Below are 23162 nucleotides of genomic sequence, written 5' to 3' on the forward strand. Positions count from 1 at the left end.
CGTTTATTGCCCATTAGTCATTATTAACGTTGGTATCATTTACCTCGCGTTGACCTACATTCGGTAGTATCGTTTACACCATCTTCACTCGGACATTATATGAGTTGTAAGCACTAACTGACATGTGACTTGTTGAGTTACGGAACATCATCAATATATTTAAAAGTGAAATAAAAGATCTCTGCAAGACATTTTTTGTTTTGTTTTTCAGAAGGTTTTGGATATGTGCTGCTTCGTATAAGTACAAATCAAATCATCAAATCAGTTAGTTGGGAAGCACAATTAGTACCAATTGCAACTTCCGACTGTTTGCTGAAATATCAATTCACTGCACTGAGTAATTTCTATTCGGTGTATTTGCTATGGGAATGAGGGTGGTTCTTTACAAAGTATTTTTCATAACCTAGACCAAGGAATTTGTATCTACGTTTCCCCATTTTAGAACGTGACGAAACAAAACTATAAGAACATACTTTAAATATGTTGTATGTAGTCCTTGTAATTATTATTACTATTACCTTATTACCTAGTTAATTCGTTTTATGGAAAGTGTTTTTTTTTGTTGGTTTAATCGGACACCTTCTTAGATGCATAATGTCAAAAATGCCATTATCTCATAACCATGTTATTTTCTTTGAATGTTGCTAGTGCGTGTAAATGAAAAAAAGGAAAGTAGGTGAACTTTGCTTATAATTACTGACAAACATCACAACCATATATCAACAGACTTTAACAATCAATGACAACATAACAGTTCTTCATTATGGGGTAGTGGCTGGTAGAGGAGTAGGATATGACGGCTGCTCCTCCAATTCATCTAACACCGGAAGTGGGTTATTTGACAATGTGTTATAATTGACAGAACCTTTGTTAAAATTGGAATGTTCTTCTAATGCCTGCATTAAATCTATTGTTCCTACATTTTGTAGATCTTTGAATATCCATATCACCAACAAGATCATGCAAATATACAAAACAGCTTCAAATAAATATGCTAATCCAGCAAACATGTCAGCCGTCTCACTGTACAAATTAACAAATATTAATACACCAAACAACTTAGACGCTGTTTCTGCGCACGCTAATAATGAAAATAGTTTCCCTGCTTCGTGCTCATTGACCGATTTACTGACAAGTGATCGTACCGCAGATGTAATTAATCCAGCAAACGCTCCAATGATTACGGAGACATAAACCATCCACGTTCTAAAAGCGAATGCTGCCCACGTCAAACGAACAATTTTGCAGCTTATACCTATCATAAGTATTGAAGCATCAGACAGATGAACGATGCTTGATAGCACCGGAAGAACAAAGAGCAGACATAATCCCATTACAGCATAATCGACAGATAGAAGGTATCCATACCATGATTTAGGCCAGCTGAGTGGTGACCTAGTTACAAACAAGACCGTGACATCCATCTCACCTACTTTACACGTTTGATTTAGTAATGTTAGTAAAAACAAAACTAATAGAACCGTACGCAGGTTGTTTGGTCGATACTTTACCAAGACTCCAAATGCATCCTTGATGTTGGCCGGATTGAACAAAGCAAGAAATTCGGATTTTCCCTCTTCTGATTTCGCTGGATATTCAACGCTTTCTTTCATAGCAGCTACAGTCAGCAAGATCGTGCAACCATGGAGCAGGATCACAACACAATATGTTGTTAAAAGATTTGAAATATCCTGCAGTATTCCGGACATGAATGACCCAACAAATAACCCAAAGAAGTTCATTGCCAAGAGATTTCCAAGTTTTCGGATTCGTTCGTCATTTTCCGTTACATCTGCTATGTAACTGTTGACCGCCATTGTAATAACCGTACTTTTACCAAACATCCCCTGAACGGCTGCACCAATCAGAATCAATGGAATTCTAAATTCGTCGTATGCCAAACTTGCCATGTAAAGTAGTACCCCAAAAACACTACCAAGACTAGGAAGCATCATCGGTATTTTTCTTCCATATTTGTCACTATATGCACCACAAAATAGTCCCAGTATGACAGACGGAACATTGATCAGAATTCTGTAATAAATTAAGTATGTTGCAGATTTTCGTTGTATGTCACTCTCTATGTCGGGATACCAGTCAATATGTTGACAGTATGTTGCATTGAAAGGGAAATTATCATGACAGACGGCTTTCAATATATAAGGTCGAGTAGTTGCATCTAACATGGACTCTCCAGTCTTGTATAGGAAGAAAATTATTGTTACTGCAATGATGTTTGTTGGACAGCCTCTTAGAATCATTGTGTATCTTTTACGTTATCAAATGGAAAAAAATGTACAATTTTGATCCTTCAAGAAGAGAAAGATTGTCACATGTCTTTGATAATCACCGACACCTCGACTTTATTCATACATATGTTACTGTTAAATTTTATCAATTATTGCAGTGAATTCACTCGTTACTTTGTTAGCTCTTTATTTTCGGTACTAACCAATAGTTGTAAGATGCATCCAAAGAACAGTTACATTTATTGTCAAATTATTCATCATACATCGTCTAGCAATCTATATTTTTAACTTTAATTAATTGTCACATAATCAGAAAGGTCCTTTGAAATTGGGAATACAAAATCTAGACCTTTTTATGTATCAACAATATCAAAAAGCACATCTAGATTGTGTTACTGTCATCCGGTGTGTTTGCTCAAGTAATTTTGAAGCCTATAAGCTCACTCATTTTAGTAATGGTCGATTTATGCTTTTCATGGCACCATGAAAAATATACTGGTAGACAGGAACTTTGTTTAATGTAGAAGCAACTTGAATATCTCTTCCACCAGGTTTCTCTACATGAAGATATTGTAATATACTTGATTAATTTTGTTTAACTGGCAACGATCTTTTTTCTGAAATAATAATGAAATTACTTATGATAATAATAATAATATTAATAATATATTTTACACAATTTAAAAAAAAAACATTGTTATCTAACATGTCCACTCAAATTCAAATTTGGAAAAAAACCAACCTTTTTAAAGTTAATCATGTTTGATTTGTGATGGCTTTGTAAGATGAATTAACATGTTTAATATCAGAGTACCATTCATCCATCTAGTATCCAGCGACAAACATTAACTTTTTACTATATGTTTTTCCGTTCACTATAAGAATCCTTTTAGTAGTTTGTAAACCCCATATTTTAAAACTGACGGGCGCACAGAACTAACTCTATTATTAACATGTTTTTGATGAATATATTAATTCCATATTGCAAAAAAGATTTCTTTTATGAAAATGTTGCAATTTTGAATTTATCAGCAAATATACTTAATTACTTCAATTTGATAAATCAACAATTCTTAAACACACCTACTCATAAACGTTTATTTAAGAGACATTTTTGTTCATTTTTATGCTTGATATATTAATCCTGCGATCAAAGCCAGAAACCATGAAAATTGATCATTAAATACTGTAAATGTCATAGATCGATTAGACAAAATTATTGAAGTAATTCGATTAAAAGTTAATATCTTTAGCTGTTAAACGCATTTATCATTTTAAGTGACAGAGATATGGAACACCAAGTCGTAAAAACTATTGATATAGAGAAGTAAAATATTGTTTCAGCTTCATTTCTTGTATATTGATTATATTTTTAGATGATTGATTTTCGAAGAAAATAAAGCCAATTGGCCAAATGAAAACGACGAAATATGAATAAAACCAGAAAGCAACAAAACACTAAACAGAAAACTAGAAATTGGGAATCACGAACCCCGGTAAAATGATACGAGCCATTGAAGGGTTTTCTGTTTCACTATAAACACCTATCATGTTAATCGTTTCAAGTAAAAATTCGGAAATAAGTCGCTTGGGTTATGTGAAAATCAAAGAAAAGCAGCACGGGTTTTACATTATGATGGCTTTCATACTATTTTCAAAGGAATGTCGTCATCTTTACCATGAAGTATCATTGGTTCAAAAACTTCTATTTTAAAAATAACAGTCGTTTAAGAAAATCATGATAAAAAACGAAAGTTCTCGGATTTTGTAAAGTAGTTTTTTTATAGGGAATGTATAAAATTAAGAAATTGTAAAGTCAAAATTGAATAACTTGAAGTGGCAACTATCTAATCCCTATTGTGACGAGAAATTAAGAAATGTTTTTCCTGATTTGAGTGTCACCAAATATATATATCAAAAACCTTTAAGAAATCTGTATACTAGTATCTACTTAAAGTGCCTACTTAATCCAGGCGCATTTTTCGCAATAATAAACACATCGCAATAATTTCTGAATTTATAGAATCTACATTAAATTGCCTACTTACTTCAAGCGAATACAATGATGTTGTCGGCACGACATGCTACGTGAGTAAGATGTGAGTTATGAGTTAATAAGATTGCAGTCAACTTTAAATATAACCAAGAGACATCTGCAACTTAATGTCGTCATCAAAAGACACGTGTTAATATAATAAGTAGGAACCCATAAAAGGCGTGAAAGAAATTGAACTGATACTATCAAAGATCTACGAGCAACAGGCATGACAAAGTTTAATTAACAAATGGTAACACTTGGCAACTATAAGAATTTACAAAAACACATTTTCAAAATGTCAAAACTTAAAAAAAAAAAAAAAGAAAAAACACATCAAGGTATGATATAAGATAACCAATGATGCAATTCCAGACTTGAAATAGGTTCAGGGATGTGTGTCATGATTAAAATAGTTACCCTCTCGATCAGTATTCTATCAAAATGTTCATAAAAGAAGTATGAAATGTAGTCATTATTTATTAGATTCGTACAGGTTGAATCACACTTCAACAAGAAATCTCTGCGTGGAATTAAGAAAAAAGTCAAATTGATAATATCAATTTATTATCCTGGCTGTGGTATACACTTTCGCCTAAAATGTGTTATCATTTAACGTTCTATTTATGAATATGTAGCATGAAAACCGAGGAATACAACTTTATTTTATTACATATGAGTAAAAATATTTTGCTTAATATTAGATCAACATATTATGAATTAAAATTATGTGACATGTTTGTTTTGTTCACCGATCGTTGTCTATATAATTGAATTGTATGCGACTGTCATACAAGTGACAGGTCTAGCTAGTTATAAAAACAGGTTTAATACATCATTTTGTTCATAAGAAAATGCCTGTACCATTAGTTATCAAAGGTACCAGGATTATAATTAAATACGCCAGACACGGGTTTCGTCTACATAAGGTTCACCAGTGACGCTCGTATCAAAATATTTATAAAGCCAAACAAGTACAAAGTTGAAGAGCACTAAGGACCAAAATTCAAAAAAGTTGTGCCAAGTCAGGAATATGAAAGTTGTTATCCATTCGTTTGATGTGTTTGAGCTTTTGATGTTGCAATTTGATTACATACTTTCGTTTTTGAATTTTCCTCCTTAGAGTTCATTTGTATGAAGTGATATATGTTCAATGTTCGCAACTAGATATGTCGGCTTTAATTGGAATATTGTACCACTTCGGTCTGTCAAACTATACGATTCCTAATTATGTACTTTAGCTTACAACCAAACATAACTTTTATTCTATTGTCTTGTAGTGAATACTCAGATCGTTACAAGTGTAAATGGGCAATATAATTGAATACTTTCACTTATCAATTTACTGTTTTAAGAATATATAATAGATTCATCTTCTGGTACTTATTTCCTTATATACAGTTACTTAAAAACATAAGAAACTTTAAATAAAAAAAATGAATATGTTTTGTTTAATTTAATCCCAAAGTGTAAGTATAATACATTAGTAAAAAGATTTTCATTTATAAGAAAATGTTTTATTTTCTCTTAGTTTTCTGTAATGTGCTGCTATTGAATTATTGTCTTTCCATACTCTTTTCGCCGACATCTTTTTCGTATGAAGTGACCTAAATTATGACCATGCTAGTTAGACATAAAATACCACACAGCGGAAGTGCGACGAAAAAAGTATGACCAAAGAAAAGATAAAGAAACGCGGAAGATAGAGAGATCGAATAACTCGATCCCGAAAGAAACATAGTAATTCACCATATCATATAAAACTGATAGGACAAAGGTGAATTGACAAATGGTAACATATGGTATTAAACACTATAACATTACTGTTAAGTCCCTGAAACTTTCGAGCAGGTAATCCTTACTCGTAAGTCACCAGCTATTGACCTGGTCAACATGAAGTTTAACGTTATGTTCAATCAAATAAGGCAACGTAATTTCCAACACAATGTAACGGCTACTACGTCAGATTTTGTACCAAGTCGTTGGATGTCATGACAGGAAGATTTACATTAGCAATAGTATGCGACATAATCAATTTTAGTATTGTTAATAATGGTTTTAATGTACACCACGTTACTGCAATAACAGACTGAAATAGGTGGAAATGTACAAAATCATAAGGGGAAGAACTTGACAAAAAACATTCCAAACAGTTATGGTTAACCATTCTGTCAACCGTTTAGAAATTTTTAACAGCTATCTTTGTGTTTGTCGACCAATAATGAAGAGAAAACAACGATGTTAGTGCATACCACATGATTTAAACGTTAAGTTTGGCGTAATCAATTCTACTTTCTAATTTTAAACTTACCTTAAACGATGAAGAAATGAATCAACTGTATATACAATTTAGTATTTCGTGCGTAATGTGTATTTTGAAATAAAAAAAAACCTTCAAACTAGTTTAGTTGCGTTTCTAAAATTAATGTTTTATAAATCATGTCCATAAGCCGTTTGAATGATTAATTCTTTTCTATTAAATTTAATTTTGGTTTTTAAACAACTCAGCTTTTACGTGTTGTTTTCAATGTTTTTAAAGGAGAAGGTTCACGAAGCGTTAAAATTATCCCTAGTTTTTTCATGTTTTTTTTAAATCTGGACTAAAAATTACAAATTTTAATAGAAATACTTGTGATAATACTATTAAGACAAAAATATGTTTATTTGGAACCTTCCTTTAAAATGTATGAAGCTATGACCCCTTAAATACACATTATTTGTATTTAAGTGCAATTTTGGTTAATTTTGATTCAAGTTTTTTCTTATCCCAGGATTAGATTACTTTAGCCGTATTTGGCACAACTTTTAGGAATTTTGGGTCCTCCATGCTCTTCGACTTTTGTACTTGTTTGGTTTTATAACTATTTTGATCTGAGCGTCAGATGAAACGCGCGTCTGGCGTATTAAATCACAATCCTGGTACCTTTGATGATTTTAATATTGATGAATTCTTTATCGAAAATTTAATCTTTTGGTTACAATGCATTTTGGATCGTAAGTGGCGGCCAATATTTTCCTACAGCTTTTAGGTACGAAAATATCAGAAAATCATCATATTTTGACACATTTTCTAAACTGGGCCTACTTTGTAGATAGTATGTAGTTTGATGAAAAGTACTGATTTATTTAGCATTTAGGCTTTTGAAATACACTGATTTACGAACAAAATTGGGACTTTTTTTGCTATTTGATTAGGCATTCAGTTTTGAATTTTCCTTTACGTTCAGTATTTTTGTGATTTTACTTTTTGTTAATTACAATGTTTCGTTTCCTATGAAATGCTGAGGTCACGGTTCATTCCAAATTGTTGAATTCTTCCAATGTTTTTTTTTCTATTTCTGTAGTCAAACCAGTTTCTGGAAATTCCTTCATCTGGCTTTTTTGAATTTCAATACCTAAACAAAAAGTATTATATAGTTCATAAATTTAAATTTCAAAGTTATGATTGATTATTTTAACAATAATGTTTACTTAGTTAATGGACAAGATGAAACAATGTGAAAGATTTGCAGTGTATTACTTAAAATGACAAGATATTCAGATTGAAGAATCTGTAATGAAATACGTCTGTTTCTGCCGCAGTAGACTTCTGTAAATAAACTCTGTATAAATCGTTTGAAAAAAGCATTTGTTTTCAAAATCTAATAAGGACATTTCAAATCGATTTTACTATATTCAATTACCTGTAATATATCTTTTTAGTCTATTTGTTTTGACACTACGTTTATATTTGCTACAGATTCAATTATATTCATTGGTGTTATATGTGGGACCGGGTCTGGGTACCCTCCAGGAGCACTGAGTTCCCCCAAGTTTGTAGTAGGGTTTGTGTTGCTTAGCTTTTTTATGATTTTGTATGGGAATCTTTATAGATTGTCTCTAAATCTTAATTTATATGGAATTTTAAAAGATTTGTTCTTTTGTTTTCGCAGGAGAAAACAAATGAAAGAAATTATCATTAATATCTTATTTCTTAATGGCTTTATTTGAATCGATCTGACATCTTTTACCACCATTTTTGTATCTAAAAACAAATATCAATGGTCTATCAATCAACTTGTTAATGAATTTTAATCAACGTGAACTAGTAGTTTCAGATGACATGTATTGTAACCTTGAACCTCAATGGGAAATTTCAAGAAATTTAAAATGGGAAAAAACGAACACCTTGATTCTCTTGTACAGTTGAGCTTAAACAATCAGAAATAAGATTTTGGGCAAAAGGAAAAACGACACGAACTGATTACAGTGCGTACATTTTGCGTTTTTGTAATAACCTTATCAGCTGTTAATTTTTATGTCATTTGATGTCTTCTGGAGAGTTGTATCATTGGCAATCATACCACATTTTATTATAATTATCAGGTAAAATCAGAGATTTCAGGGCCTTTCTTTACATCATCCATTATATTTAATAAGTTTGTGCTGCAGTCCGCGAAAACGTGAACAGTCATCAGTAAGGCAAGTGGGTATTTAAAAATTATTATAATTATTATAATACTGTTTTTATGTATCTAGATATTTTTTGATGCAAACAATACTATTAATATTACAGTTTATGTCAGTTTCATGGTTATTTTCCGTGTTCTGTGACTCTTCAGAAATTGAAGGCACATGCATCAAAAGATATTCCTTAAATATACGTCTAAGGTATATTTCAAATGTACACACACATCTTTGAATGATTAACTGTCATTATAGACAGATTATTTTAAAACCATATAATCAATGATTCCACCATAATACAATAATCAACAGATACATGACATTAATTTCAGATCTCTTAATGAGAAATGTTGTACAACGATTGATGTAGATGTATCTTAAGAAGACACCACACATATATTATGCTTGAGAACCGAACCGAACTGAACCTGATTAAATGTTTTGAAATATTACTTAACATGTGTCGCAGTGCTCTGTTTATCTCCGAATTCAAAATTAAGTGATTAATATTATTGGGCTTATTTTCTCATTTCATCAAAATAGTAATTATGCTTTGTTTATAATTGTTTTCGGAAATGGATAGGTATTTAATACTAAAGAATAACGGTAATTGTTTTGTAAGAGTTGTATAGTGCCAACAAAGCAATTAATGTTTTCGTATTGGGTTCTCAAATCGTTGACCGAAGCACTTTTTCGTTTGAAGCGTACTGGATGGTGTGCATGGTCAACGCTTTTACATTTTTTTTATATATAGAATTACAAAATCATTCAATTCTTAGAGTAACATTTAATGTTACAACCATGAAATTACGAGTTATACCAAGCTTTTTCGTTAGTTTTCCTATGCATTGGTGTGATGCTGTCATGGGAAGCACGCAATGTCATGACTATTTTGTTTAGGAAATATCACCTATTTTTTAAATGCTTAACGATTGTTTGCAGGCAATCAAAACTATGGATACTTATAAAGCATACATGTAATGCAATAATTTCTAAACCAAGCGTATTAACGATCCTGCAATTATGCTTATAGTCATAAATTTTGTAAATTTAGTTTATAAAATTGAGAATGGAAATGGGGAATGTGTCAAAAAGACTACAACCCGACCATAGAACAGACAACAGCAGAAGGTCACCAACAGGTCTTCAATGCAACGAGAAATTCCCGCATCCGGAGGCGCCCGTTAGCCGGCCCCTAAACAAATATATCAAATACTAGTTCAGTGATAATGAACGCCATACTCCAAATTGTACACAAGAAACTAAAATTAAAAATAATAAAAGACTTACAAAGGCCAGGGGCTCCTGTCTTGGGACAGGCGCAAAAATGTGGCGGGGTTAAACATGTTTATGAGATCTCAATCCTCTCCCTATACCTCTAGCCAATGTAGAACAGTAAACGCATAACAATACGTACATTAAATTAATACATGTTATTGTTCCTTTATTTGAACATAAAAAGATACGAAACTAATACTCTCATATGTTGCATGATCGCTTCCGAACAATTATCCTTTTTTTTGGCATAGAATTATTATTCATTTTTAACAGTAAGATGTATTTGAAAAGAATAAAACTTCCATAATTAACAAGGAAAGGGAAAAACATTTAAGATAAAAAGGGCATACTTCGGATTAGTGTTGCATGTTTGGGTTTTCCATCAATTTTGTTACTCTTTATACTGTCTCAACTCCCTAAAGACAATATTATTTTCTCATAATTCCTATATGCTTACTGACAAGATTAACTCTTTAATTGTGTTGCTACTTGCAACACTTCCTGCAGCTGATAATTATGGAATCACACGAGACCTGTAATGCAATCACAATAGCACTATATCGATGATTCTGGTATCAACATGCAAATCCGAATGTTTGACACTCATAACTCTTGGCACCTACACATTTTTTAACTGATCTAGTTAAACCAATATCATATTTCTTTTTTTTTTATTTTTGGCATTTTAAGATAAATTTTATTTTAGGATTATTTTCATTTTGATCAACACTCAAATTTGATCATCTTAAAGAATTCTAGTCTGGCGTTCCAAACGGATTCATGTATTTTCGTGAGTATCAATTTTCTTGGATTGAGGAAAACTTGCATTTTCGAGGTTATCCAATTTCATGGTTTTATTTATTTCTACATGCAAATCTCATATCCAAATATGAACTTCGTTGAACATATGAATTCGTACTTCCCCTGTATCCACGAAACCCATGAAAATCGGTTTTTAACGAATAATAATGAATCCACAGTAACAAACCTGCTAACCTTTTTAAACTACTGAGTCGATACAGCTGCTGTGATTGTTTCGTCTCTGAAAGAATCATCTGTCTAATTTTGTATTGTCGTGAAATTCCATTGATATGTACTTTTTCAGTAAATTTAATGTTTATTAAGTGCGGAATTATAAAACAAAACGGTTCTTCTTATTTGAACATTACTATTTATCTTTTGGAACTGCTGATATGCTAGAATCGTTTATTTTCCTCCCTCCTCATTTATGCCGAGTGAGGGTTAATTGGCCGTTTCAGAATCTAAAGCATCATGGGTAATTTCATTGTTCGTACCCCAAAGTGAAAATTACGTTACGTCATTTGTTGAATTTCCATTGTTTATAGCGTTTTAAACCAATCAAAACGCTTTGGTGTACGCTTTTGAAAATATTACCCAGGATGCATTAGATTCTGAAACGGCAAATTGACCAATCGTACGTTTAATGTGAAAGTAACAAAATTACCGAACTGGAAGGAAAATTATAAATGAAAATTCCCTAAATCCAAAGCTCATACACATCAAACGAATGGATACTAACTGTCATATTTCTGAATTGGTATTTGCATTTTCTTTAGTAGAAAATGTTAGCTGCTTTTATAGATATATCGTAACCTCTCACGTGTATGAAAGTCGCATAAAGTCCATTAAATGAAATGTGGAATGTTGTTTTCCTCTTTGTATTTTCTATTTGATCATTGTTTTGAATGTCCTTTTAGTTTAACTTTTTAAACTTAGTGTTTTGTTCTTTACATGCACCTTCAGTATCTTTTTATTCTTTTGCAAGCCTCGTTATTTCAAATAGAACAACATAAGGGAGTACGGTAATCAATAACTAAGAAAGTATAAACCTTTATATAAGAAATAATTCCACGAAATATAATGTTACTTGGACACAAACAAGAAATCTAAACCAAAACATCCCGTTTTGAATGTTTTGAAATAGAAATAATACTATTGTTGGATTGTTAAGCATAAAACGTAACTTAAAATCGTTCCAGATACCATCATTATAATGTTAATGTTGTTGATTTTGCATTCGTGTTATGTTTAAGCAATTACAATATAAAACAATATGGGCCAAGTATCAACTGAATATAATATTCGAAAAGATGCAGATATATGTATTTTTACAGTAAAAAACAATTGTAAAACAAACAAGACCTATACTCGTGTCCGATAAACGCGCAGTTCGTCTTAAAGATCTCAGTGACTTCACAAAGTTAAAGGTCATATAACCTACGAAGTGGATTGAGGCCTAGACATTTCGAAAGCTTTTGCCAAATACATCTAAATAAACTAATCATAGATACCAGGATTGATATTTTGAATTTGTACCAGACGTGCTTTTCGTCTCAAAAGCCTCATCAGTGACACCCGAATAAAAAAATTGAAAAAGGCCAATTAAAGTATGAAGTTGAGTAGCATTGAGTACCAAAAATTCCTAAAAGCTTGCCAAATACAGCTAAGTTTATCTATTCCTTAGGTAGAAAATAAAGTTATACGTCATTTTTTAACTATTGATTTTAATTTTAAGCAGCATTTAGTTTTGTTGTTGACAATAAGTCTCTTTCTATTTGATTTTCAAATGATAAAATCTAACATAACCTTGGAAAATTGTCAAGTAAACAGTTCATGACAACGGAGATACGTTATTGTTTCCCAGATAATACGTTTATACTAGGAGGAATTGGTTACGGATAAACAATCTTTTCCCAGTCATTTCATTTAAAATTCAATGAATAAAGTTGGAAAGATGAATGAATTACATGTAACATGTGGAGGAAAATATTAAAGCCGTCTGCGGTCAATTTGTCTGATTGTTGGTGATTGGACATGCTAAAGGTGGTACCTAACACTACAGGGAGGTAACTCTGTAAAATCAGCTAAACGTTTTAATTACCTTATGTTGTAAAGGGAATATTAAGTATCTGAATGATCACAATTAGTGTTTGTTAAACTGCTATATAACCAGTGTAATTTTTCTGATGAAATGGTTGGTTCAAAGTTTTTGATTTTATTTTATATTTTTGTCAAAGGGTCAAAGTAAATGACAACATTTCATGAAAATTAAACGAGTCAAATTGATTTTAGTGAATGTGTTGGGTACCACCTTAACAGTTGTGACATACCCAAATTGGATACGAGTTCATATTTCACAATTTTGGATATTATTATAACATTTTTTAATTATTTATTCTATAGTTTGAGGAAACCTCGATATTGATAGTGACAGTACCGATTACTAACAGTGTCTGATCTATTTACGTTTGTACTAATGGTTATTAATCGTTAATTAATCGTTTGATGAAGTATCTTTAGAGATGTGATGTTCTCACATATCATTAATGTAAGCTTACAAACTATTAATGAATCAATTTTCTGTTCAATATAACTTATTCTATTTCCGTTTTTCTATAACTTCTTAGAATCAATGCTTCCATTAGTGGAATGCTTTGATGATTTATATTTGGTGAATATGATACATTGAAAGTTTAATTTGCGATAAAGTCGGATTTTTCAACGTTATTGAATCATATAGCACTGTAATGTTCAAATGTGTGTTGTAATTTAATAATGACTACGTAATTGAAAGAAAGAATGCGATAGTTTACCAATATCTCTGCAATTACTTGATGATATTATTATTAAACAGTCTTATCTTTAAGCTTTGGAAACATAATAATGTGTCATAATTTTCATGTGTATGCTTTTCGTTTTATTAAACTGATATGCTGGAGCATATTAATCTAGTTTCTATATTTTCTGATGAAAATGAATAATTGTAAAACAACAATTCCGCGTCTGTTAAGTAGTGCACACGAAACACCTTTTTAGATTAATCAATATCGCGATCCTTCGTGAAAATAATTGCAACAGAAAACAATATTATGGGATATGAAAAAGGAAACGGATATAAAAAGAACAGAAAACTTAGGTTACTTTTGTTTTAGATGGGATGAAATCTAGTTAAAGAGATAAAAAAATATGATATAATGTAAAACTAATGAACATCTTGTATCAGTAATTACCGATGATGTCATATTTAAAGGTATAATTTTAAAATATATAGAAATGCATAGATGATTTGCAAATAAAGTAACAAAATCTAATATGCATTTACCTCAGTGCTCCTTCAATTAAGCATGAACTACGTTTTACGTAAATTCATTCTTCTTTTTGTCTTGGTAAAAGAAGGACGAAAGATACCAAAGGGACAGTCAAACTAATAAATCTAAAACAAACTGGCAATGCCATGGCTAAAAATGAAAAAGACAAACAAACAACAGCACACATGACACAATACAGAAAACTTTTTTTGAATTTTAGTTTCTATGGTATCACCAGCACCGTAGACATTACTTTGTTGTGGCCATGAAATATCATTGATATATTCATTTTTGTAAATATAACGTTTTTAAACGTATATGTTTTACGATACACTAACGTTTTCTACTATTGGTCATAGAAAACCTTTGCTGTTTTTTAAGCAAAAGATTTCGATATTTTTTTCTCATTTTTTTAATTTCGTAACTACTTTGATGAGTCGAATATTGAAGAAACGCACGTCTGCCTTGTGAAATTGTAAAGTAAGCTTGATATTTTGTTGTCCAAAAAAGCATAAATACCATTCCTGTATTTGCCTTGCATCATAAGTTAAATCAAATATTGGTGAATATACCAAAATAATTTGCTATTAAAATTTCGTGCCCCAAATGTTGGCGACGTCATGCACTTTGATAAAGTCACGAATATGCATTAAATATTTTCCACTGGACGTTAAGTAGCCAACACTCAATCAATGATATTTTGTGAAAATACTTAAATACTAAAAAAGTATATAGCATCTTCTGGATGTCAATTGTTTTTTTTTCTGGATGCGTCTCCTCCTATACTGTTGATTTATCTCATTTTACATAAAATTATATATACTCTTCCTACAATTTACGGGTTCCATGTTTTAAGGACTCTATTGATTCAGAGTTTTCAGAGAAGTTCATAGATATATTAAAAATAATGAAAAAAGGAGGATGAATAATATGGAAATATATTTGAAACCTTGGTTTCAGACGTCCAACATTTCTCATTTCAAGAATCATAAGATACAAATGAGGAAATTACAACGAAAAGACAAACAACCAATACAAAATGTTGTAAAAAAAACACAAATAAAGACCGAGGTGAAGTTACGTGTTTCAGGAGGATAAGCAGTTTCTGTTTTAATGGTAGCCCCCATCGTGTTGCTGATTCGGTACAAATCCAGTGATAAGTTGCATTTGGTAATGTCACAATCGAGGAAAATAGGAAGCTAGTTACTTCATGTGGAATCTGTATTTCTTGGTCAGCTGTGATGCTTATATTCAATAACCGTCAACCAAATAATATTGGGGTCCGTAAAAAGAGAGGTGAGATAAAACGGAGATATTCAAAACTCGTAAATTGACAATAAAAAAAGACAAATGTATTACAAAGAAAACAAACAATTGTGCAACACTAACCTCACCAAAGACCTTATTTAATTGACATGCTCCAAAATAGTAGCAGATCCTGCTCCACATGCAGCACTCGTTGCGTTTTTCATACAAATCTGCTGAGAAGTCTAATTCGGTAAAACGCAATCAGACAAACGAGGACAGGATTGTGGTAACTAAAATTAGAACACGTGAAACTTGCAAAGGAACGAATTAACATGAAGGCAAGATTAAAAAATTTGGTACAGATTTCTAAATAAATGCTTTTCTCATTTCTCTTTTAAAAAATATACCAACTAAAACATTATCAAATTATATATAGTTATATGAACGTTAAAGTAATGAGTAATTTGTTTTACATTGTTCTGTTATACAGACTGTATTGAACGCCAAATATTGAATAAATAGTTATCTGTTCACAGTTTGTTAGGTTTTCTTGGGCATTCCCAATTTGCTGTTGAACCGTCGTGATTTTCCTATAATATTCAGTCAGCTGTATGATCCAATAATTATCCAGAAGTACGGACTTAATAATTAAATGTAAAATAGGCATATTCTGCAGCCAATTTTAAGAAAAAAACATGTTTTTCTTGCTGAAATTTTATTTATCTACAGTTAATAGGAAATAATTCAACGGAAATAAGTTCTTGTTTCTCAGAAAATATTATTGTAGTTGGCATAATTATTTTAAGGATAAAATACTGCCCATGTTGGTATCAATAAAAATTTGGTGCACCCTACTGTTTGTGTTTACATTTTAGTCAGGTCTTTTTCAATACTTAACGATTGAAAAGATAATTGAACGTTCAACACGGTGAGGATAATGTCAACGCATCTGCTGATCGTAGTAAAATCAACTAATCTTAATTGATTAATAATTAGTATCCTTTAAAAGTCAAAGCACTGACTACGTTATCTTACTAGGGTAACATTTCATCTGATGTCATATGTCCCTTAGTGAAGCCCATGGAAATGTTTTGTAATTCATTAGATTCAAATGATTTTTTTAAAAAAAATATATTTTGTCAAGGTTTAAAGTTCTATTAGTCTTCGAATTATAACTGCATTGTTTCACTAAAATAAAACTGGTAAACAATTTCAAATAACAAATATTGATGTTATATAATATTTTTGCAAACAAAAAACATTCTACATGTAGAATCCCTGAACTGGCGGTACTTATATGACGAGGACCATCATTGAGACAGCTGTGTAAGTGAAAGGATTTTAACAGCGTCTTTAATGCTGTTGTTGAAAACAAAGTGAAAACAAAAACAAAACAAGAATGTGTCCAAAGTACACGGATGCCTCATCCGCACTATCATTTTCTATGTTCAGTGGACCATGAAAATGGGATAAAATCTCTAATTTGGCATTAAAATTAGAAAGATCATATCATAGGGAACATGTTTACTAAGTTTCCAGTTGATCGGACTTCGACTTCATCAAAAACTACCTTGACCTAAAACTTTAACATGAAACGGGACAGACGGACAAAAGGACGAACGTACAGACGGACGGACACACAGACCAGAAAACATAATGCCCATAAATGGGGTATAAAAACAAACAAGATACGAATAGAGCCAAGATATCCTGGATTGGTCTATATAAATATAAATGTCAATCTTATTTATATATACATTAGTAATATCTTACTGACGATACAGTAAAGAAAATTTAATTTGTGGAAATAGAATAAATATTTCCCGAAGTTTTTAGGACTAGTTCTATGATATGTGCGTCTGAAATTCAGAAATCACAACCTTCAATTTCTCATCTGTTTGTAAAACGTAAAATAACAAATTACTGAACTCCGAGGGAAGTTTAAAACGGAAAGTCTTGAACCATTAAAATAGATTAAAACGTTATCATTACTTTCTTAAAAAACTTTTATCAATAAACTTTTATAAGTAGGTATTTTACAATCTTAATTCTTACCTTCTTAAACAATTTAAACATAAACAAAAGTTTTGTCGGCGTACTTGATGCCCACCTTGTATTTTAAAATTCTTATTTCATTTTCATCCAAAATATATTTAACAAAAATAATTAGTATTTCTAACTGGGTAGAAACTCGAGAATTTGTCATTATAACTAGTTTTTATGCCCCACCTACGAAAGTAGAGGGGCATTATGTTTTTTATTCGATATTTTAATGACACCTCCGTATTGATTTTGACTGTACCTATTACCAACAGTGTTTGATCTATTTACATTGTACTAATTGTAATTAATTGTTATTTATTTGCTCTATGCAGAACGTTTAATGTTACAACGCTTTCAAATGACACTAATATAAGCTTACAAATTATTACTCACTCAATTTTCTCTTCACTGTTATTTTAAATAATGTTCTTTTTTCATGAGCTGCTTAAAATCAATGTTTTCATACTCAAATGCTCTAGGGATGGATTTCTGAATATGATACCTAGAAAGTGGGGTTTCAGATGACATTTGATTTTTGGGATGTTATTAAAATCACTCAATGTAGTAACGATAGAGTTTCATCATACACTTTTCTATTGCATTACAGTATTAACGACATTCTTGTCGTTAAAAATTGGGAATTGTAAAGTGTCTTGATGTTAAAACTCATGCCTGTAATATAATGAACAAATATTGAACATATTAAGTTTTATCTTCTAGATGACAATCTATTATTTTCAAATTCAACTTTTATAGTTATTGCATATTAAGCACATTTGCTAGTTATCTTACATCTATGTCCAATAAATGATTATAAAAAAGGAAAATGAGATTGCGAAAATGATTAATTCTAATGCAATTATTTTGTATCAATGGTTCTGATTGGATGGCAGTTAGCGTAAAATTCTCTGTCTCCTTGTCTGTAACTAAGGTAAACTAAGTTTGCGACAGTAAAACTACCGATGGACGTCCTTAAAGCTTCAAATACAATACAGTTATCTCTTAAATCCCAACCATATTTTGAAGAAAAAAAATTTGTTAACGAATAATAGTGTCTATGAGTTTGAAATTTAAATTTATCCCAGGCATATATTGTCTTTGTCGTATTTAGCACAACGTTTAAAAATGTTCGGTTTTTGATACTCTACAACTTATCATATGCTTTGACAGTCCAATTATTTTGATTCGATTGACACTTATTTCGAGGAAACATGGGTTTGGTAAATCATATCATACATGTAACAGTGTTGTCATTGGTGAGTGTTTTAACATGTAAATCTCTAGAAATGGAAAATCAAAATTAAGGCGACGCTATGATTGATTTTTCTAACGTTTTACAATTGAGGTTGTCTTTGTTTTAAAAACATGAAGCCTAATTTAAGTAAATAAAATGATGATGCTATAGTTTCATGTTATATGGAACTAGTTTTGAAAGAATATGATAGACCGGTAGTTTGTTTTTTAAACAGTGAAATAAAGATGTCCAAATGTATTAAGGGTCATGCTTTATAAAAATAAGTATGCAAATAATAAAAGCATTTGTATGAACAAATTTTCAAGCCTATCCAATTGCATGTAATATTTTTTACTGACAATAATCCTTATAATGTGAACCGCCTCATTGATTTTGAGCCCATCCGGGTCAAACATTTTTTTATTTGATTCTCTTTCGCTAGGATCAAACATTTAGAAGTTAGAGCAAAATATTTTTCAGTTGGATTTAGTTTGTTTTTCTTTAATCTAAATTGTTGGGTTTTTTTTTGTTCATCTGATCTACACATATTTAAACCTGCTCTTGTGAATATAATGAATACGTGTACCAAATATTCACAGATTAAGATATTAAACTTATAATAATGCAATTAAAAATTCCAATTTTACGGATTGCTATGCATTATTCATATGTAAAACCTACATCGAATTACGATTACAACAACAAGATGTTTTATTAACAAACATATAAACGAATACAATCTTTTTGAACGAAAAGAGGTGGATTTTGCGAAGAGAGTTAAACCCAGTCAATTTCAAAACTAAAATAAGTTAAAAATTAAATTTGGATTAAACAATTCGCACATTAAATACTCATATCTAATAAGATACAATTTGCAAAACAATAAGGACTACACAAACTGTCGCTCCTCTTTGTTGACTATATTCAATTTATTATTTCGGAAGGGAAAATAATGAGAAATTTTGTGTAATAATCTGTAATATAGACTGTATTGAACGCCTTATATTAAATAAATAGTTCTGTGTTCACAGTTTGTTAGGTTTTCCTGGTCATTCTCAATTTGTAGCTGAATTGTCGTGATATTCTTATAACGTTCAGCCAGCTGTATGATCCAATAACCATCCAATAGTATGTATTGACGCAGACTCAACATCTCCTTTTAATTATACTTAATAAGTAAAGGTATCATAGGAAACTTTTGGTGTTAATTCTAAACTTCTATGGATCTAATATAAGATTTTGATGTTTTAAAATCCGTAAAATGAATACTTGTTAGTGAAAATCTTTTTACATTTACTCCTGATTATTTTCCAAGATGCATGTTTTAATTAATGTGGGGATTTGAAGAATGTCATGAAGGTTAAAGAAATTTTGTGTAATTGTTCTTCACCAACTAGAAATACATTTGTAATATAACCAGGAGAGAATCTATTACGCTTCTAGCAAATGTATTTCAATTTGTTATTCATAAAATTAGGAACGTATAATACTAGTATATAGATTACTTATTTCGTGATTGCAGGTGTTGGACGGAAGATCCAAATGAACAGATACATTTTTAATTTGTAATTGATTTCGATTTCTAAATGTTTGATGTTTTAGCCAATATTAAATTAATGTAAACAAAGGAAGTGAATGTCTGCTGTACTACACATCAGGCAAAGTGTATCTGAAAACGTTTCACTACAAAAGGGTTGTTGCACTGCTGAAATAAATTGTGTGCACGAAAGTATCACTATCCTAGATGTCATGGGATTTACTTGGCGAGGTCAAGTTTTGCAAATTTGCTGTTCAGACTGTTTGTATTCATTTGCCAGAGATATTGTTGATCCCTTTTAAAATTTGGCATCACTTTTGTTATTTTTTCTATTGGTTTGCGTCCCTATAAATGCTTTACTTACTAACATTTTTTATATGTTTTTGCAATGCTTTTGATTTGGTTTGATTTGATTCTTTGATATTCGTGGTTATGAAAAAAAAAAAATATAAGAGTGTAGAAGCAGCTTTACACGTGTAATTAAAGTAAAATAGAAATAAATCTGTCAAGAAAACAAAAGACAAGACTGAGCCCCCGAAACGAATGCTCAGGGAGTCCGTGATTTTCCAAAAAACAAAAATCATTACAATTACGGTGCAATTAAGGTACAATTACGGTACAAACAAACCCATCGAAGATACAAGGCTTATAAATGTGTATGTCAGGCGCGTTTTGTTTACAAAATACTCACCAGTTACTGTCCATAAAAAAATAATGAATAAAAGACAAAATAGACTACAAAGTTAAAGTGATATATCGAGATACAGTTAAGTTCTTATATTTGTGGGGTAGAAAATCTTTAATATTTCGAACAATTCAAATTTTCGTAAGCAGTTTTGTTTCTTTTTACAAACTATCATCTTTTATACCCAAAGATTTATAACAACTGTTGTATTATAAATATATTTTAACTTTTTAAGATTGGATAAGAAAATGCAGTCATCAATTATTCAATACATTGTGTATTTCTATTGAAATGAATGAATGTATGGATAAATGAAACGAGGAAAAGATTAAAGATGATAAGCTTTATTATGAATAAAGCCTGGCAAAGTTTATTCAAAATACATTAAAGAACACGCTCTATGGAATATTCCGGTCTTTATATAATCACAAAAAGACAAGCTCACAAAAAAGAAATTAATAAAACAAGATTAATTAACGAACATGCTTGACAAATCTAGCAACAATCTTTTTTTTTTTATTTGAAAGACAAATCTTTTCTTAAACAATCCAAATCAAACCTATATTTCAAACAGTTTCAGAGTAACTCATAATGCGGTGTTTATAGATTTATTAAACTTATTAAGATTCTATAGATCTTGTGTTACAAGTAAAATAACAGAACATGACCAGAATAATTTGTACATGACAAATTCGTTTTAAAATTTATGGTTTGTATGCAGAACATGCAATTTTCAGTTAAATGAATTTGTTAGAATATATAATTCATTCTGAATACTAGTAACTTTGTTTTACAAATATTGAAAGTTTGCCTTCTGAATAACGATATTGATACTTTCGGTATGCTTTTGGCTGAAAATTATTATATACACGTTTTTGTTCTATTCATGTTCAAAGATAATTATACATTAAAATGACAATCCTTTTTACAAAATATTTAAAAAGTATGTGTATCTTTAAAAACAACATATATTTCAATTATAGAATGAAAGTAAAACAATTGTAGTACTTTAACATGACAATATTTTTTAGCGTATATTTATCTTCGAAAATACCATCTATTCCAACTGTAGAATAAACATAAAACAGTAGTATTTTAACATGACTTACCGAACTTAATGCTTTCTGCACGTTGACATTTGATTCCTAAAGTCACCTTCTTACAGAGACTTTCCATGCAAATGTGTGACTTTTAAATTCCATCATTGATCGACAAGGAGACGCATAAAAATGTTTTTACTGAGTCGGTATCATTGATTTGAAAATCTTCCCACCTTCATTAAGTTTAAGCTTGAATTGATCGGTTACAGAGGTGGACAATTATTTTTGTCTACTCATCGAGAAAAGTATTCGTAAGTGCTTTGTATGGCTATGTCAATACAGTAATGTATCCATTGTTCCATTGACAAATACCGTCATTGGTTATATAAATTGTCCAATACGAATGGCTATTGGAATTTTTGGACATAAAATATTTTTATCCGGAGAGGCATTTTTATAATATTTGTTTTGTCCTGAACAATCATGAAAAAGTTGCCACTGGACACGAGTATTTGCCAGAAAAATATTTCAGGATGAGTGTCAATTCTTTTTGATGTTCTTAAATAATTGAATCACCTTTCGTTTTTATTTTAGATGTACGCACCTGATAAGTTAAAACAAAACATGATTTCTATGAAAGACATTCTACAATTCGGCTGCAGTTTGGATAGACATTCAGTTAAATTTGTAAAATATATTTAAATTCTAAAAAAAGGTGAATATCTGTTATAATGAAAAATAAACTATTATGATTTGAATGAGAGGCTTAGGCTTTAAGTACGTAGGTATAATCATATACTTCTTTGCATTGCATTAATTCTGCTTCATATAAGAAGAATATCATAGGCAACTAGCAGTGGGGGATAGGAACAAATTGAATTTTCGACAGACAATATGTTCATTTTTTTTTTGCAAATTTACTTTAGTCCTACATTAAGGAAACAGTAGTATACCGATGTTAAAAACTCATAAATCGATAGAAAAAAAATCAAATCTGGGTCACAAACCAAAACCGAGGGAAACGCATTAATAATAAGAAGAGAATGACGACACAACATTAAAATGTAACACACACAGAAACGAACTAAGCATAAAACAAAATCCGATGAGAGTAACAAATATAACATCAAAACTAAATACATGAATTTGGGATAGAAAAGTACCGTGACACGTCTTATAATAATGTGAATTCACACTCAAATATAAGAGGAAATAAACGACACAAAAGAAACACAACGTTAAAATGTAGCACAACAGA

At 30.7% G+C, this 23162-nt stretch overlaps 1 protein-coding gene across 2 annotated transcripts; it reads right to left on the reverse strand.

Moving 5' to 3' along the window:
• Positions 1–672: 672 nt before the first annotated feature.
• Positions 673–22219, reverse strand: LOC143075701 (lysosomal proton-coupled steroid conjugate and bile acid symporter SLC46A3-like). 2 transcript variants are annotated; one of them, XM_076251254.1, is made up of 2 exons: positions 21974–22219; positions 673–2866 (listed from the first exon to the last, which is right to left on the reverse strand). In XM_076251254.1, the coding sequence occupies exon 2, from the start codon at positions 2259–2261 to the stop codon at positions 762–764; it is 1500 nt and encodes a 499-aa protein (XP_076107369.1). In that variant the 5' UTR covers positions 2262–2866; positions 21974–22219; the 3' UTR covers positions 673–761. The 2 variants fall into 2 exon arrangements, with proteins under 2 accessions (XP_076107369.1, XP_076107370.1); XM_076251255.1 differs by lacking the exon at positions 21974–22219 and adding an exon at positions 7543–7665.
• Positions 22220–23162: the final 943 nt, after the last annotated feature.

The sequence above is a fragment of the Mytilus galloprovincialis genome, chromosome 5 (genome assembly GCF_965363235.1).
Source record: "Mytilus galloprovincialis chromosome 5, xbMytGall1.hap1.1, whole genome shotgun sequence".
Classification (NCBI taxonomy): Eukaryota; Metazoa; Mollusca; class Bivalvia; order Mytilida; family Mytilidae; genus Mytilus; species Mytilus galloprovincialis.